Below are 16,847 nucleotides of genomic sequence, written 5' to 3' on the forward strand. Positions count from 1 at the left end.
AGCAGCATCCATAAATGGTAGAATGTCCAATTCCTCTTGTTGTCCCAGGAGGGCATGCTCTGAGATGTATTTTCTGGTTATCTGGTGAGGCAGACAAGACTTATAGTGCCTACTCCCTGCCTACAAATGAATCTTGGGAAGCACACACAATCTGAAAAACTACTATTTTCACCTATTTATTCTTAATATATGTTTGTACCAAGCCCTTAAAGGAATCAGTAATGAAAAGTTTATAAATCTGAACAGGTTTAGTAATGGGAATAACAACATATTTCCTTTGGTGGGATGACGGGATAAAACTACTACTGCTCTGTGTCTAGATGAGGGAGATTATTTGTATTTGTGGTTCGATTTTGGGGTCTTCCAAGAAACTGTGCCATTCAGCTTAAGGAAGGTGGCCCTAAGCAAAGCTGATGTGACTTGATTGAGGCCACTCTGTCTCTAGGCCAGCCCTTAGGCCTGTTTTGTTTAGAAGCATAGGCACAGCTTCTGGATATAATGTCAGTTCTGACTCAAAGATGGTACTAGGATCAGCAATGACATTAGTCTAATCACACTGAGACAAAAAAGTCTGATGCAAACCCTAGTCTAAAGAACTGCTCCAAATGATTCTATTATTGAAATACTGAATCAGCAATAGCGACAGTGATAAACATATGGAGGCAACGTGTATGGTAGACAAATGACAAAGACACATTACATAGTCTAAAAGTACTTGCCAACTAAAAATAGGCATAGACACTGCATTTATATCACTTTGGGCTGACTCTGGCATTCATGTGGGATAAAACTATCTTCAGATGCCTCCAAATTACATCCATATAAATTCTCTTTCCTTCTTGGAACTGTTTGTAAATTCAGTGGGGTCTACCCAAGCACATATATTATGGCAGAGCTGGAACATCATACTCTGGAAAAGAATGCTCCCCAAAATGCCTTGCAGTGCTCAATGATACCCATAAACTGTGGGGGGGAAAAACCCAACCAGCAACCCCCAGATAAGGAAGAAAAGACGAAACAGATGTAGGGCTGTGATTCAAAATGCAGTGAAAATCTGGGCAACACCTTCTTTCATGGAGTAGGAAAGTCACGGTAAGGAACAAAACAGGGGGCACTGCTTTACAAGTAAAGGTCTCTGGCTACTCTTGATTCACTTTTCCTAATTCTATGCTCAGTCCAAACCATTTTCACTGTAAAGTCAAATACAGAATGCCTCTGTATTTGGTGTTGTCAGGTAAATTTGCTTTATTTTTATATTTGATAGTGTTGGAATAAAGATTCTTGAAATCTCTCTCACTACAGACTTGACTGACAGCCCCCTAAGTGCTGTGCCTTTTATAGCGTAACATAATTGACAACCCTTAGGTAGCTGGCATATGCAGTCCATGAAATGAAGTGTGCTCGTTCCACATTTGAAGAAAAGTAGGTGCAATGAAATAGCTGTTGTTATTATTAGCCTTTTAAAATAGAATTTATGTGTTTGCATTAAAGAAAGCATGACTTCTGGATAGATCAGACTCAAGGCTTTCAATAGTGATGAGGAAGATCAATGCAAAACAATTTCTGTGTCAAAAAACACACATATAAAATATCTGGAAATTACTTAACTGGAACAGACTTAAAATACTGCTGAATTGTCTGCATTTTTAACACTCATTTTGTAGTTTTTCAAACACATACCGATCAGCTTCTGAAACACAAAGCTTTCTGTCAAGCCACTCTTCTCCAGTGCTCTCCCGAAACAAAAATTCCAATTTTTTGTTCAAAGCTGGACCCAGGTGTTCCTAAACTTCCTTGGGCCTGAAGACAATCCAGAAAGTGCTCCTGGTTAGGCTCTAAGAAATGCTCTTGGCACGTGGATACTGTAACATCCTGAGATTCTGTGGCCCAGTCAGCCCCTGTCAATTGCTGTCCCTTTTGGCACATGTGCCCTAGAACTTCAGCCAGAGTACTTACAGCTTAAAGAAGAAAGGCACAGGGGAAAGAGAACAGAAAGCGCTTTATAAGAAGAATAACTTCAGTTCAGAATTCCAAAACAAACCTATTTTTTTTATTTCTGTTTAGGGAAAACGGAAAAATTCAGGCATCTCTTCAAAAATGGATTTGGATTACGGCATCCTGTGAAGTTTTAACCCTCCTACAACTATTTTCTTGTTTTCTAATGGATGGAGAACGCCATCTCTGCTGCAGGTTAGCTTGTTCTGTTGCAAGGCAGATCTTGCTATATATCCTTCACTGTTCTGACCTCTTCTCCTGTGTGAGTTTCTCAAATATCTAAGCCTAAGATACACTCTTCAGCTCATTACCGATTAGGAGAACTTTTCTCTTTAGATCTGCCCTGTCTTTATATCTCATCACAGTCTACAATTTTCTTGTGAGGGGACAAGGAGGGGCAGGCACTGACTTCTTCTCTCTGGTGACCATTGACAAGACTGGAGAGAACAGCCTCAAGTTGCACCAGGAGAGGGTTAGGTTGGCTATTAGGAAAAGGTTCTTCCCCCTTAGGTGGGCACTGGAGCAGGTTCCCCAGGGCAGTGGTCACAGCACCAAGCCTGACAGATTTCAAGTAGCATTTGGACAATGCTCTCAGGCACATGGTGTGATTCTTGGGGCTGGTCCTGTGGAGGACCAGAAGTCAGACTTGATGGATCCCCTCCAACTCAACATATTCTGAGATCCTGTAAGCACCTATCACTGGTAGAGTGAAGCCATCAGACTCAATGGATTCTTGTGCTGCCCCAGATCCTTGCCAATTTTTGGACTGCTTCCATGAGGCAGTGAGCTGGAGAGCCACACATCTCCAGCATGTTATCTACAAATCCCATCTCTGATCACAAAAGAACACCCCAAATCTCACTTCAGAATAGTTTGCATGTAGGCTGGTAACATAAGCAATCAGCAACTTTGAACTGGAGCTCAGCCTTAGGTTTGTGCTTAAGAATTTGCACACACTACAGATGTGCCCCTCCGGCTGTCCCCAATCCATACATGTGACAGGCTCAGCCTGGTTTCTTTATTCTCCTTTCAGTGATTTTTCACTTCAGAAACCTGAAGCCACACACAAAGGCACCTTTTTCTTATGTCAGGCCATCCTCAAAGACAGCACTCCAAAGCCTTGAATCATCCCAAATGACATGCTCAGCCTTCATTATCTACGTCTAAAAACAAAAGCAGGTAATGTGCTGCAGGCAACAGTCCCCAGTTCTGTGATTGCACAGAGCATGAATAGCAGGTTACACGAGGATATGGGTAATCAGGCTCACAATTGAAACAGCTCCCCAGAGTAGAATATTGCCCAGCTGGGCTCAGAAAGTACATTCCTGCCACACAAGTGACTAAAGTTCCTCAGAGGGCTTAGTGAAGCATTGGGGTAGTTTGCATGGATTAGGTAAGCATCTACAGTCTGTCAACTAAACACAGAGACAGAAAGAGGAGCCCTTTGGAGTTAATCTTGGGATAAGCAGATTAAACACGGTTTTCTTGCATTTCCCTCCACCCCGTCTTAACAAATTTTGACAGAGGGATGGGGTGCAGGTGGTTGAGCATGTAAATAACCTCTGCTCATTTTTATCCTACCTTTATTTGTGCTAAAAACTGATTTTGAACTGGCAAACCCAGACTCCTGCCACCCAAGCAGAAATGGCAATCTTTCCACTAGAAGGAATCTTTCTGGAACATGCTAGCCACAGCAGTACAGTTCCTTCAAAGCATCCCAAGTAATAACTACATGCACTCTTGATCAGTCTAGAAAATGGTTGCTCAGGGATTTTTGTACAGGTGTCTCCTAGGAGCAAGCAAGCACAGGTAAACTCCTTGGCAGAAGCAGGATGGCTGGGAAATATAATAAACCTGAAATATGTGCAAAAATCTTCCATCTTGAAGGGGCAGCTATCAGCTTCTAAGGGCTGACAGCCCCAACAATCCAAGAGAAAGACAACATTACCCTTAATTGCTGGACTTCACATACACCACAGTCTCTATTCAGCAATATGCAAGAGCAATTCTGTAACCTCCAGCTGAAACCATGGGCTGTATGAACCCCAATGTCATTGAAATCATGCTCCAGATTGCAAAAGCATTTAGGATTTTTTCACAGTGAGGATAGGAGTAGAAAAATGTAGGAAATCAAAGAAGTTGTATTTACATCAACTAGTTACCACGAATAAGTGGGCAATATTTTATAGGTGGCCTGCTCCTCAAGCTTAATTGATGATTAATTATATGTGGGGAATAAAAACCATTCACTCCAGCGGCGCTTTGATTCTGTAGAGCTGACAAGGGTGAGAAGTAACAATTGCTCAGCACAGCGAGGACTGAAGAGCGCCTCTGCTGCTGAACAAAGCCAAGCTGTGGGGCGACAGATGGCAGATGAGATTCACCATAGGCTGCGAAGAGGCCATACCCATCGCTGGCATTCTCCACCCCTTCAGCTCTGCTGGCTGCTCCAGAAGGTGGGTCAATGGGACTGTGACCCTAAACCTTTTTTCTCCCTTTTTCTCCTCCAGAGAAACAGCTAGCAACTAAATGCCATCCCAACACACGCTGTGACTGAAAGCATGGCTGCAGTTCCCAGTGCTTGGCCAGGTGTGCACAGGAGAGACACTTCACTGCTCTCCTTCAGTGCAGTGCTCATGGCAATCATTTGCACATACCCATGTCAGCAAAACTGCTGATGTTTTCACTTTCACAGCTGGCAACTGCAAGAATGGATGAACCTTTCCAGGCAGCTTCTCCTTGACCTCCCTGCATGGATGACTTCCTTTGCCCATGGCCAGTTTTCTTATAACCTCTTCTATGACCCAGAGAGGAAATCAAGGGGGGAAGCAAGGGCCACCCATGGAAAAACTTAACAGAAAAATAAACCTGGAAAAGCAGAGATCCATTCCAGAATTTCCTCTCAAATAGTAACTCCTCTTAAAGAGAAGGTCTCAGCTCAGTTCTTTTCTACAGAAAAGCTTCTTAAAATTCAGTTTTTAATTAATTTCGACTTTTCCCACGGGAGAAAAAGCTACTGACAATACCCAGTCACCTAAAAGGGTGTATCCTACATAACTCAGAGAAAAAGGAACAATCTCAAGTCCCCAAGTTTCAGCATCCAGAGATATTGTCATCACCTTGGGAGATGACAGGATTGACACCAGCTTCCCCTCAGCAAGAGACAACTGCTGTATCTCTAAAATATGTCATTCAGAGAAGGGATGTGGAGCTGGTGAAAAGTCTGAAGCACAAATCCTATGAGAGGAACCTGAGGAGGCTGGGGTTGTTTAGCCCTGGAGAAGAGGCTGCTCAGGGGAGACCTTTATCACTCTCTACAACCACCTGAAAGGAGGCTGTAGCCAGGTGGGGGTCAGTCTCTTCTGCCAGGCAACCAGCAACTGGACAAGAGGACATAAACGTAAGCTGCACCAGGGGAGGTTTAGATTGGGCATTAGGAAGAATTTCTTCACAGAAAGGGCGAATAGACATTGGAATGGGCTCCCCAGGGTGGTATTGAAGTCACCGTCCTTGGAGGGGTTTAAGGACAGACTGGAGGTGGCACTCAGTGCCATGGTCCAGCTAACTGGCGGTGATTGCCACGGGTTGGACTCGATGATCTCAGTAGTCTTTTCCAACCTCGCTGATCCTGCTATTCCTTGATTTTTTTTTTTTCCTCCACGGGAAAAATCCTAACAAACCAGTGCTAAGGGGAAATCTGGTTTTTGCTACAAATCTCCAGAGCAGTGCTGGCGCCCCAGACACGCTGCAAGTCCCAGCGCTGCGTACTTAGAGAGGAGTCCTGCTTTCAGCGCTGTCCTTCCGAAACAGGAGGCCGCGGAGGGGTCTCCTGCTGCCCACAGTCAATGTAACCCCAAATATAACCCACCACTCTCCCGACGGGGCGGCATTTCAGGAAAGCCGAGGGGCCGCCGAGCGAGAACCAGCGCCAAGCGCGAGCCCCGACCGCAGGCTCCGCCGATGCAGCAGCGCGCAGGCGCAGCCTGGTCCCGCCCCCGGCCCCGCCCGCCAATGGGAGGGCGGAGCGCCGCGGTCATGGCGGCGGCCGTGGGGCGCGTGCTGTGGCTGTGCCGCCGCTGGGGCGCGGGGCCGCGCGCGCAGGTGAGAGGCGGGCGGTGGGTGAGGGGCCGCGGTTCGCGTCCCGCCCGGAATGGCGTCCCCAAGAGGGACATGGCCTGGGAGGCCCCGGTGTGGTGCTCCCCCTGCTCCTGGGCCGGCGGGGCTGAGGCAGCCCTGCTTGGGAAGTGTCGAGGGCTGGCGCCGCGTTCAAGTCCTCCTTTCCGTGAGCCGCGTTTGTTTCCCTTGATGTGAAGCAGAAGAAGCTTGGTTAAGCCTAGAATTGACAGAGCAGTATATAGAACAAAGCCACCGCAAAAGATGGCAGGTTTTAAGTTGATAATTTTGAATGATAAGCTAAAACACAAATTCCATCTCAACATGAAGAAGAACTTCTTTACATTGATGTTGGCAGGGCCTGGAGTTTCCCTTCCTGGGGACATTCCGAACCCACCTGGAAACATTCCTGTGTTACCTGCTCTAGGTGACCTTGCCTTGGCAGGGGGGTTGGACTGGATGATCCTCAGAGGTCTCTTCCAACCCCGACAGTGCTGTGATTCTGTGAGTGGTGTTCAGTCAGCAGGTGAGTAGATCACGAATCATGGCGTTGCAGAGAGATTTGGGTCGGAAAGGACCTTAAAGACCATCTAGTTCCAACCCCCTGCCATCGGCAGGGGCATGTCCCGCTAGACCAGGTTGCACAGGGCAAGTCTCTGAATACCTGCAGTGGGGAGAGAAATGTGCTCCGCAAGTAAGGTAACTTCTGATTAAACAGAATCATTTTGTTTTGGGGGGTAGGGGTGTTCAGCTGATTGCCATTTAATTAAAAAGCTTAGCTGCTGTCAATATTGTTTGTGCTGTGGTATTTGATACACCTGTATATATATTTCATCAGTGCCCAGTATCCCAGCAAGTGGATAAAAAGGCCTGCTGGTAACACTTTCAAATTACAAAGTAATTTAGGATAGTATGGGCTGAGGAACTGTTGGTGACTGGACTAAACCAAGCCATGGGGTAACAGAAGAAAGATGCAGTAAGGAAATGAAATGTAATACCGGAAGGAGCAATTTGGACTATTTATATTGGTTACATCTAGATTACCTTTACCCATTAGGGATAAAGGCCTGGTACCCATGTGGATAGTTCTGTATGCAGCAGTCAGGAATACATGCCCTTAAGGTGTGAAAGGAATGACAAAGAGAATAAATTTGAAAATATTCTAATACTTGATTTCATTCTCAATTGGAATAGTTTGTGTTGCTTTGGTTATCTTGTGTCAAAAGTATGATTATGACTGTAACTTGGTTTTCCTGGTGAGGTACATTCTTGAGTTTTAGCTGAAAATTATTTGTATTGTAAATGAGAGAATGTTCTCAAAGGAGGAGTCACAGAGGAAGGTAGGACTGGAAGGGGCCTTGAGGGATCATTTTTCTATTCATCTCGCCCCCAGAGAGGGGAGCAGTACCTGAGCCTGTGGCTATACACAAATTGTCTAGCTGTCTGTGAACCAAAGCATATGAAGAGGACTAATGGGGGACAGGGCCCAGAATCCTTAGAGACTGTTCTTTCATTAGGTGTAGTTAACTTGTGGAAGTGTTTGGTGAGAATGTTCAGGATGGTAGGGATTTATGTGAATAAAAAAAGCAAGTTGAGAAACTTGGAAGAAAATTCCTCTGAGCACCATTAAAAACAAGATACCGGCGTGCCTGAACTGCAGATTGCTGGAAACCAGACAAGTGCCCTGGGAAAATTATCACTACTTGTTGGTCCTGTCCTTGTGCCTCTGATACAGGCTGTGTTTGAGAACAGGGTATAAGTTGATGTATCCATGTTCTGACGTTCTATAACGATTTCTTACATTATGCACTTACCTGTCCTGACTGTTTGGAAATTTTTTTTATGATGCTTTGTCCCTTGCAGTTATTTAGTTCATAACTACTTGTCTGTCTTAGTGGGGGAAAATGTTTAATTTCTTTAAGTTTCTTGTATTGAGAGGCAAAATGGAAGAGGAACTTTGTAATTTGAGTTCCCTTTGCATTGACTGAGCAACTGGTGTAGTTTCCTATTCTTCCAATAAGCAAATGGCAGAGATGTAGTGCTATTTATAAGGAAAAAATGATCTAGCTTAGTGACTATCTATCATTCACTCTGATGTGATTGTATAAGTATGCTCAGCAGAAGAGTTCAGAGTTCCTCTTTAATTTGATTGGGTTAAGTACTTTATCTAAATCACTGTCGATGTTATATGTACCGATATGAGAAAGAAGTAGTAGTACTTGGGTGAGAGACTTTCAGAACTACCTGCTTGAAATGTAAGAGAGGCCTTTTTTGCAGTTGTTAACTAAGATACAATCAAAAAGCCTTTTAGTACCTGAAAACTTGAGCCTAAAAACAACCAGATCCAAATTCTGTTCCCTGTTATACACATCTGACTTTTGCCATGCATCGATACATTTAGGGTTATTTCTTACTTCCCCAGTGTATAGCAAAACTTAATATGTAGATTTGGTAAAACATGCACAGAAAGTAGGTTTTCTGATCAGGTGAGATGCAGTTCTATGGTTCCTGCCAAGGGACTTAATTTAAAAAAAAAAAAAAAGTTTCTTCTAATGAAATACTTTGTGAAATCAGGTATAAAAAATAACATCAAATCACTTATGCATATTTGCTGACATCTTGTGATGCTCTCCAATGTGTTTTGCAAAATGCTTCTGAGGCATAAATCTGTTCACATAATTAGTTTGTAGGCCAGCTGATATCTAAGATTATATCAATGTTGTTTTAAATAATTCAGTTAAAACACATTTTTGTGAAACAGCTCTCTAGAAATCCAAAACTCACTTATTGAGGAAAAAGCAATTCATTAGAAATTGGGATGGCTCTGAGCATTTATATTCTGTATAATTGCTGTGTAAAAAATGTTTTTTTTTCTTGTGCAACAAGTAAACAGAGGACTGTCTTGCGTGTCTGCTGGGTTCAGTAGCAGCAGCAGCTGTGCCAGTAGCTGAAGTGTTGAACACTGGGCAGCTTTAGTCCTGCATACTGATGTGGTTATACAGCTCCAGTTCCATATCTCTTAGTGAAGTCCTATCCCAGAGATAACTTCTTGGTACAAATTTGTTGGTGCACTGCGTGGTTTTTGAAAAGGATGTGGTTGAAGACTTCCAGCTTAGAGCATGGAAGAATCATGATGGTGCAACACTGTGTGTGCCATGTTGTTTGATGTCATCTTCTGCCTCTGTAACTGTGTCTTGTAAAACAAACAACTTTTGGGTTTGAATTTAAATCTCCTGAATCCAGTCCACCTTTTCTCCCATTCCAAAAGTACAGGAAGCTTTACTTCTCTGTTTGTTAGTTTGGTTTATATCCATGTAACTCCAATGAAGCAAAATGAACAGTATGAGTAAACAGATAGTCCCAGATACTTCTCTTATTGGAAGGAAATAGGCCAGAGAAGTTGAAGTTGTCTGAAAATGCTATTTTTTTTTCCTAAGGCAAATTTAACATAAGCTGATTTTCTATAAGATTGTGGTCTCCCTGTGAAATCAGGATTTGCCAAACAGTTTTAATTCTAGGTTGCTCAGAAAGGAGTATGGAAGGAAGGATTAATCACAATGAGTTGGGTCCAGAAGTAAAGGCTTTCCCTTCTCCCATGTTCTGGTGCAAGAGCATATTATTTCATGAACATTGTTAATAATGTTAATAAGCGTTACTGTTATTTAAAAAATGGTGAGGCTGCTGTCTTCGGTAATGCCTTATGAAATATGTGAGAAGTGAATGCAAACCTCTGTGGTTTCTTCTGCAAAGTAGAGGAGCATGCTTTCTTGTTTGACTGAAATGCCAGAAGCATTTAGCTGTGCTTTGCAGTTTCTGCCTGTGCCACCCATGAAATAGTGCTCTTATCCCAGAAGAGGTACCCAATACAATAGTTATTAATTTACATAAGAGGCTGTTTTCTAATTATGAACAGTTTGTGTGTCCAGGGACTTTTGATTAGTGACGAATTGAAACTAGGGAAGAATATGAATAGCTTGAGGGAAGAAGGACAAAAATGAGAAAATTACAATAGAAATTGACAGGAATAAGATGAAAGCAATCTTTTTTTAAGTATTCCGTTTAAAGCATACCAGAGAGAAAGCTATTTTGGGCCAAGTAATAAGGAATCATACGTTCATTAACAAGAATTACAAATAATTAGTTACTATTAAGACAAGTTAGACAGAAGATGAATTGAATTCTTTCCTGAGGAGTGACTAGGAGAGAGGAATAGGGAATACGTGGAGATACCTTTGCTTTCCTCACTGCTTTATAAGGAAACCACCAGAGCCTTGCCTTTGGAAAGTGTGTGCATTTAAAATTTTGATTATTTTTCTTTTAATTCTGTGTATGTCAATGTTTCCTCACAGGAAACATGAATATTAAAAAGAAAAGAAAAAGGAAGAGACAAACCAGGATTAGAGCTGCACGCCGTATGTATATGAACTGCGGAGAAAGTGAAGCAGCAACAGGCTCTTCAGCACCAAATTCTACCTTAGACCTGTTTTAAAATCTTTTCTAGCAGAGGTATATGTTACTCTCCCGAGGTTCATACCCTGAGGGGCAAATCTTTGTCTGTCAGGTAAAAGCATAGACGGTCAGTCCTTTCTGACTCATGATCTTATTCAAAGATTACCTTCTATATCAGACCTGATTGAATTCATAGGACCGATCTTGCAGCCCAGGCATGGGCTCTATAGAGGTATAAGGCAGTATATTGTAGTCTTAATTTCAAATTGAAATTTCAAGTGGAGTTGTTATGCTTTGTGTATTGAACACTGACACAGGCATGGATGGGTAAACTGGTCGTGAGCAGATTTGCATATGTGCAGCAAATTAGATGAGTTGGATCAGTCCATGCTGAACGGCCAGATGTCCAAAATACCAATTGGGCTCTGTGAAAGTACCAAGAAAAGCTGTGTTTCATTTCCTGTTAATGTAGGACGTGACCATGTAATGCAGAACACCAAGAGCTTCTTGTCACAGGAGAAGTTCTTGTAAGCTAACTGACGTTGCTAACAGAAGGTACAAGTTTGATCTGCTTTTCTGTTTGCCTTGCAAATACATTTATGTAATCTTGTTTTGATGAGGCATGTGTTTGTATTGTTGTGGTTATAGCTGGGTTTTGAGATTACTATTGTGTTAGTTACAGGAAGGTTGCAAGTGTTGTTTTATTTTATTTGTATTAGCTGAACTCGGATGAAATCCGTCAAATTGCTCAGCATGTCTAAATTGTGCTCTGAAGAAGACAATTTTCATGACTTGGAGAACAATTGAATAATTTCAAATACTACCTTTGTTCTGTTCCTTGTAATCAGAACCCTAACGAGTTCACATTGCTGCATGTGTTTGGCTTTTAATATTTTGCTGAAAGTAGACTGAGGCTGCAGCTCCCAGAGTATCAGGGGCAATTTAATAATTTGCTCAAGGAAATGAAGGTAAAGAAAATACTCCCCCTCTACTTTCTTCCTTCTAGTTGAGTGTTTCAGCCGCCTTCTTGTTCCAGCTTTGGCAATTCTCAAAGTGATCTCTGAACTGCTCAGACTTACCAGCGTGGCTGAAGTTTGCATGCTTGTTGGGATGAAGCAGAAGTTAGTGTTCTGCCACATGCAGGCAGCTGAGTTGGCTTGCAGAGGAGTCCTGTGCCAGAGCTGGCACAGGGCGAGTAAAGGGAGTGGAGGAAAGGATGCTGGCCGGGTGAACTGTGTGATCGGCACTCTCTGCCCTGTGAGGCTGCACTGTCTCCTTACAAAGCCTAGCCGTGGCATGTTGAAGGGTTGGGGTTGACGTCTTTCAGGGTACTATGTGATGAACAGAACTTGGCATTTTTCTGAATCAGAAGTGATTCTTTTTCTCTCTTTGCTTTTCTGTCTCACATTGCTTTCTTTCTTGTGATTCCCTCCCTCCCCCCACCCACAGAAGACCACACAAATAATCAGTTCTCATTCAGTTCTTAGAGTAATTAAGCTGCAGAGAACTTTAATACTAATGTTGGAGAGCCAAAATAGTGCATAATATTGACACTAGGCCAGAATTTAGACATTACAGCTCTGTCAGTGAAGCTCCTGTTTGTCTGGCAGAGAGCATCAGTGAAATTAGTCATCTTAACATCTAAATTGTCTTGACAGGAGTAAGACTAAATGTGTGCTGCAAAGATCAGAAGGTAACTGCCCTCTGAGTTACGACCTGAGCTGCTGCAGTGCTCTGTAATATTGGCTGCTGGATTACTACCCTACTAGTTTTCTGATTGGTCTGCTTGAGACAAGTGAAGTAGCTTAAGAACCATTCTGGCACCACAAACAAGGAAGGAGCAAGCCTTGGCCTTTCCGGAGCTTTAAGCAGTATTTGGTCAGTGGCTTCTAAAAAGCCACTAGGGAGCTGCCCTGCGTATTCTTACCATACATCGTTGTGGGATGCCTTTAGGTGAAGGCAAAACCTGCTTATTTGCTGATGGATTTTGATTTATGGTGGGGTCTGTTATCAGTGCTGTTCCTTGCTTTTGGTGGGTGTTCCTGGCTAAGAATGTTTCTTTCCATCAAAGAAATCTTCTAAATTAATTGTAATGTGTGAAAATATGATGGTTTTAGGATGTGTTTATCTGTTCATGGACATTAAACCATTGGAAGAAAATGGTTTAATGAATAATAATGCTTTTCCTAACTTATTCTTGTGATGTGTTGAATCTTGTTATAGGTATGAATAGCTTGCTATAGTATTCATGTATTCATTTTATTTAGAGCTCACTATGCCAGAAATGTAAAATAAACCTCTCACATTTTTTTCATTTCTTTTTTTTTCTGTTAGACATTAAGGCTGATCTGTACCACTCCAGCAGTGCAGAGGAAAAATGCAGGGGCCTCAGGACCTGAAAAGTACACAGAGGCATTTATTAAAAAACAGATTGAAGAGTTCAACCTAGGAAAGAGACATTTAGCCAACATGATGGGAGAAGATCCAGAAACTTTTACCCAAGAGGATATTGATGTAAGTACAGTTGCTCTGTTGGAGAAGTAATTTACTGTAGGGTTTCAGATATTGAAAGCACTTTACTTCAGCATGAGCCCCTCAGCTCTCTGTGAATTTTAATCAAATTGTCAGAATAAGCAAGAATGCTACTATACATTGCAAACATTGCAACTGTGACTGTGAATAGACATTCTGCTTCTGCTACCATGTGAGGTCAGGCATCCCAGTATAGAGCTGTATACTGTATCTTGTTAAAGCACAGTAGGTTCTTTTTAAAAGTGCTAATGGATAATCCCCTTGATCTGAGGTTATAAGAGGCACTGTAAAGGTTTATGTAGCATTTCAAGATGTTTACTCACAGTTTGACTAGCTGTGTATGTTTAGGGTTTTCTTGTGTGATAAGAACCACGGGGTTGCTGGTAATGTATATTAAATTTTATAGGATATTTTATAACCAATGCACTGGTTTAGCTTGAGGATTTTAATGCAGATGTGAATTTAAACTCATATCAGTATCTACAAACATCCTGTTTTATTGTCATTCCTGCTCATGACTGGCAGATGGGTGGCCTCCTCTTTGTCTCTGTCATTTAGGCTCATGTAAAGATAAGCTCCCTTTCACTCAGAAAAATGTTTTGTTGCATGGATTTTTCAATTTTTTTCTTTTTTAATGTCTCATCTGGGCTTCACTTCTGTCGTATCTGTCTTATTTTTTCATACATCAGAGGTAGGAAGGAGAAATGTCATTTGGTGACATTCACTCTTAGGTGAAGCTGCATGAAGTCTCATGGCTGAAGTTTTCTTTGCACAGGAGCAGCACTACTGCTGTAGCCAAGGCAGCCCAGTGTGCCAGCAGGGCCCTTAGGGCAGAGGTAGTGATGTCGTAAGCACAAAGCAAGAGCTGTCCGTGGTTTCATCTCTTTCAGGGAGAGGAGATTTGTTTGTTGCCTCTCCCAGTGGCAAAATTCTGTCTGCATGGCTGTGTCCATTTGAGAGGTCTTGGCAGTGTGCTTATTCCAAGGAATAATCTGTAGGTTGTGATATAGGCTCATTTCCGACATGTTTGATGGGCTTTAAAACTAAGTTGTAAAAATAGGCAACAAGGTAAAGTGATCCAGAGTAATGACCTGTTGAGAAAGAGGCTGAATTTAGACTTGAGTTTTATCAGGTATCAGAAAATCCTTAAAGGCAGCTTGAGTTCAGGTCACAAATCCACAGGAAATCAAGCTTTGTGAGTGCAAAGCTGTGCAATGATACTGCATCTGATTCCATGCAGAGGTGTAGGGATTGCTCTGCTCTTCTACCATCTAGTGCCAGTGCAGAGACCCTGCCAGTCTCAGTGTCAGTGGGTAAGGTCCACAGTAGAAGTATTCACTGAGGTGAGCAGTAATACCAGGCTGTTTCTTTACATTGGCTATTTTATTTCTGTGCAAACTATAAAATTTCCTTTCCTTGTATTTTTTAGGGTTTTTTTATTTCCCTTACCTTTAAGGATCTTTATTTTTTTTTAGTAACTTTCTTGTAAACTAAACATGCACCAATCTACCACTGGGATACGTTCCATTTTAATACAGTACAACAATGATGCTGATAGTTCAGTTTGCCTGAAAGGTTAATGGTAGGAGAATGCATTAATCTGTAGTCTTCCTTCCTTCCTGCCTTGACAGGGTCTAGAAGAGGCTTCTATAAAGCAAGACTGCAAGAAATGCAAAGTGAGCATATCTATGTAGTGGTTTCTCTTTATAAATCCACAGCACTATGATCATTTGCACAACATTAACTAAGCTCCACCATTTGTAAAAGCAGATTCATTCTGGAAATTCGCTTTTACAAATGCAGTGCAGGTGACAAGTATGGGACTGCCTTGCAGGCTGTTTCTGAAATGATGGAGAAGTGGAGCCAAAAGAGTAGTGTTTTGTTTGGTGATACAAAGTATCTGTGGTTTGATTTCTTCATATTCCATTAGGTGTTGGGAAATAATTAGAGTGTGTAATAGTGTCTGCTATGCATAATTAAATTTCTGTTATAAAAATATAAAAGCTCCTTAAGCACTGGCAGGAGAATTACCAAGCTTTACATTTTGAACAGCAATAATTCTTTCTGATGAGTACTTATATACCTCCGTGTCTTCTGCTGTTAATCAGTCTTTGCAGTGTATTTCAAAAGTAGACATCCTAGGATTCTGTCCTTCACTGGAGTTTTAGGTAGAGTTTAATAAAAGCTAAACCTTGTGAAGTTTTAAAACAGGAAAATAAGTTGACTTACTTGCTAATCCTCGGATGTTGTGGAAGCAGAATTGCCTCTTACTGATGCTTTTATTTAGGAATGAAAAGTTAAGCTGTGCATTACAACAGTATTTCTGGAGGAAAAAAAAAATCGAGCAAATTGATATATAACTCTGCACAAGTCTACCAATTGCTTTTTAATTGGTATTATAGACCTCGCTCTGAAGCTAGGATGTTTTATTCTCCTATGTGTGAATATATGCTATGAAGTTTTTCTAATTGATTTGCTTTGCCCATTCCATTTGATGTATCATTTTTCACAATATTTCATAATTTGTGCTCATTTCTAATGAACAGAGTCGTTAGGACAGGCATGTCTAAGTACAACTGACAGCTAACATTAGGTGCCAGATGCAGTTTATAAAGCTATGTAGAACTGCAGAGAACAGTTTAAATAAATTAGCACCTGTACATTAGTCTCACTTGCTGGTAATTTATAAGCGAATCAGTAGAGATGACATTTAGGTAAGTCATTGATCAAGTTAACAGCTGCATACCCACTGCCCAGCTGGGATACCTAATTAATAGAGATTGCAGTCCTGACCTAGCGCCTTCCCCCATTTGAGTCTGTAATCCTTTTTATTTTGTGATTCAACTTTTAACATACTGTTGTAGTAAACAGCCCACAGTCATTTTCCACTGTCAGTTCTGTGATATTCCACTTTAAAGCCCAGAAATCTAAGTAAGATTAATACAAGAAGAGTGTCTTAAGCTTCATGACCTATTTATATGCCAGTGTTTTTATTATTCATTTTTATGCAGTCACTAAATGCTCCCTCTGATACAGGCTCATCATAAAGCAATACTCTTTCCCCGTAAGAGTTAGTAAAACTCAAAAGCTAAAGATCTGCATTCATTTTTGCTTGTTGTCTGTCTTCTTATCTAATAGATTGTTGTCAAGCAGATGGAATAATTTGAACATAAAATATATGTTTTCCTCTACTAGCTTTTATACTGTTGGAAAAGTACCAGTAAGGTAGTTAACGGTGAAAATGTTAGATGTTAAAAAACTTAATTCCTCATAAGGTTTCTTTCAAAAAATTAAGGCTTCTTTCATGAAAAATTGCGTGTGTTCAGTTGCTTTTAAAGGTGATTCAGCACATCTCATTTCTAAATAATGTTCAAATTTTAGCAATACAGAGTATTAGAAATGAGTGAATATTGGCAAATGTGAAATGTCAGAAATGTTACTCAGAACAAAATGTGTTTCTGCAAATGTGTTGTCTGCAAGAAGAGTGTCTTGTACTGCATTGTTCTTACAAGAAATAATGGATTTTGGATTTATTTAAATAGTTCAAGCTAGAATGCTTTTTTTCAACTATTTTTAATTTTTTTTCCCAGTAGAAGCAAAATCTGCATCAGTTTGTTTTTTTTTTACTTCTGCATCAGTCCGAGCTGATAACTGCTAAATTTTTTTTTTTACTCTTTTTAATACTGTTCCATGTTTTAAAAAAATTAAATAAAAATAGAAATAAAGACTGTTTCTTTCAACAGATTTTTGGAGGTTTT

General features: G+C 41.2%; 1 protein-coding gene across 2 annotated transcripts in view; it reads left to right on the plus strand.

Annotated features, from left to right (window-relative positions):
- Positions 1 to 6,004: 6,004 nt before the first annotated feature.
- Positions 6,005 to 16,847, plus strand: part of MRPS9 (mitochondrial ribosomal protein S9) — a 34,166-nt gene continuing 23,323 nt past the window's right edge. Inside the window, exons 1-3 of one of the 2 annotated variants that reach the window (XM_066176654.1) lie at positions 6,031 to 6,096; positions 10,458 to 10,614; positions 12,892 to 13,071. In XM_066176654.1, coding sequence (XP_066032751.1) covers positions 13,027 to 13,071 — 45 coding nt within the window. In that variant the 5' untranslated portion in view covers positions 6,031 to 6,096; positions 10,458 to 10,614; positions 12,892 to 13,026. Of the gene's footprint in view, positions 6,097 to 10,457; positions 10,615 to 12,891; positions 13,072 to 16,847 lie in introns of both variants that reach the window. The other variant, XM_066176653.1, reaches the window with a different exon arrangement.

This window comes from Chamaea fasciata, unplaced genomic scaffold (genome assembly GCF_029207755.1).
Source record: "Chamaea fasciata isolate MVZ Bird 193981 ecotype frontalis unplaced genomic scaffold, bChaFas1.0.hap1 SCAF_2, whole genome shotgun sequence".
Classification (NCBI taxonomy): Eukaryota; Metazoa; Chordata; class Aves; order Passeriformes; family Sylviidae; genus Chamaea; species Chamaea fasciata.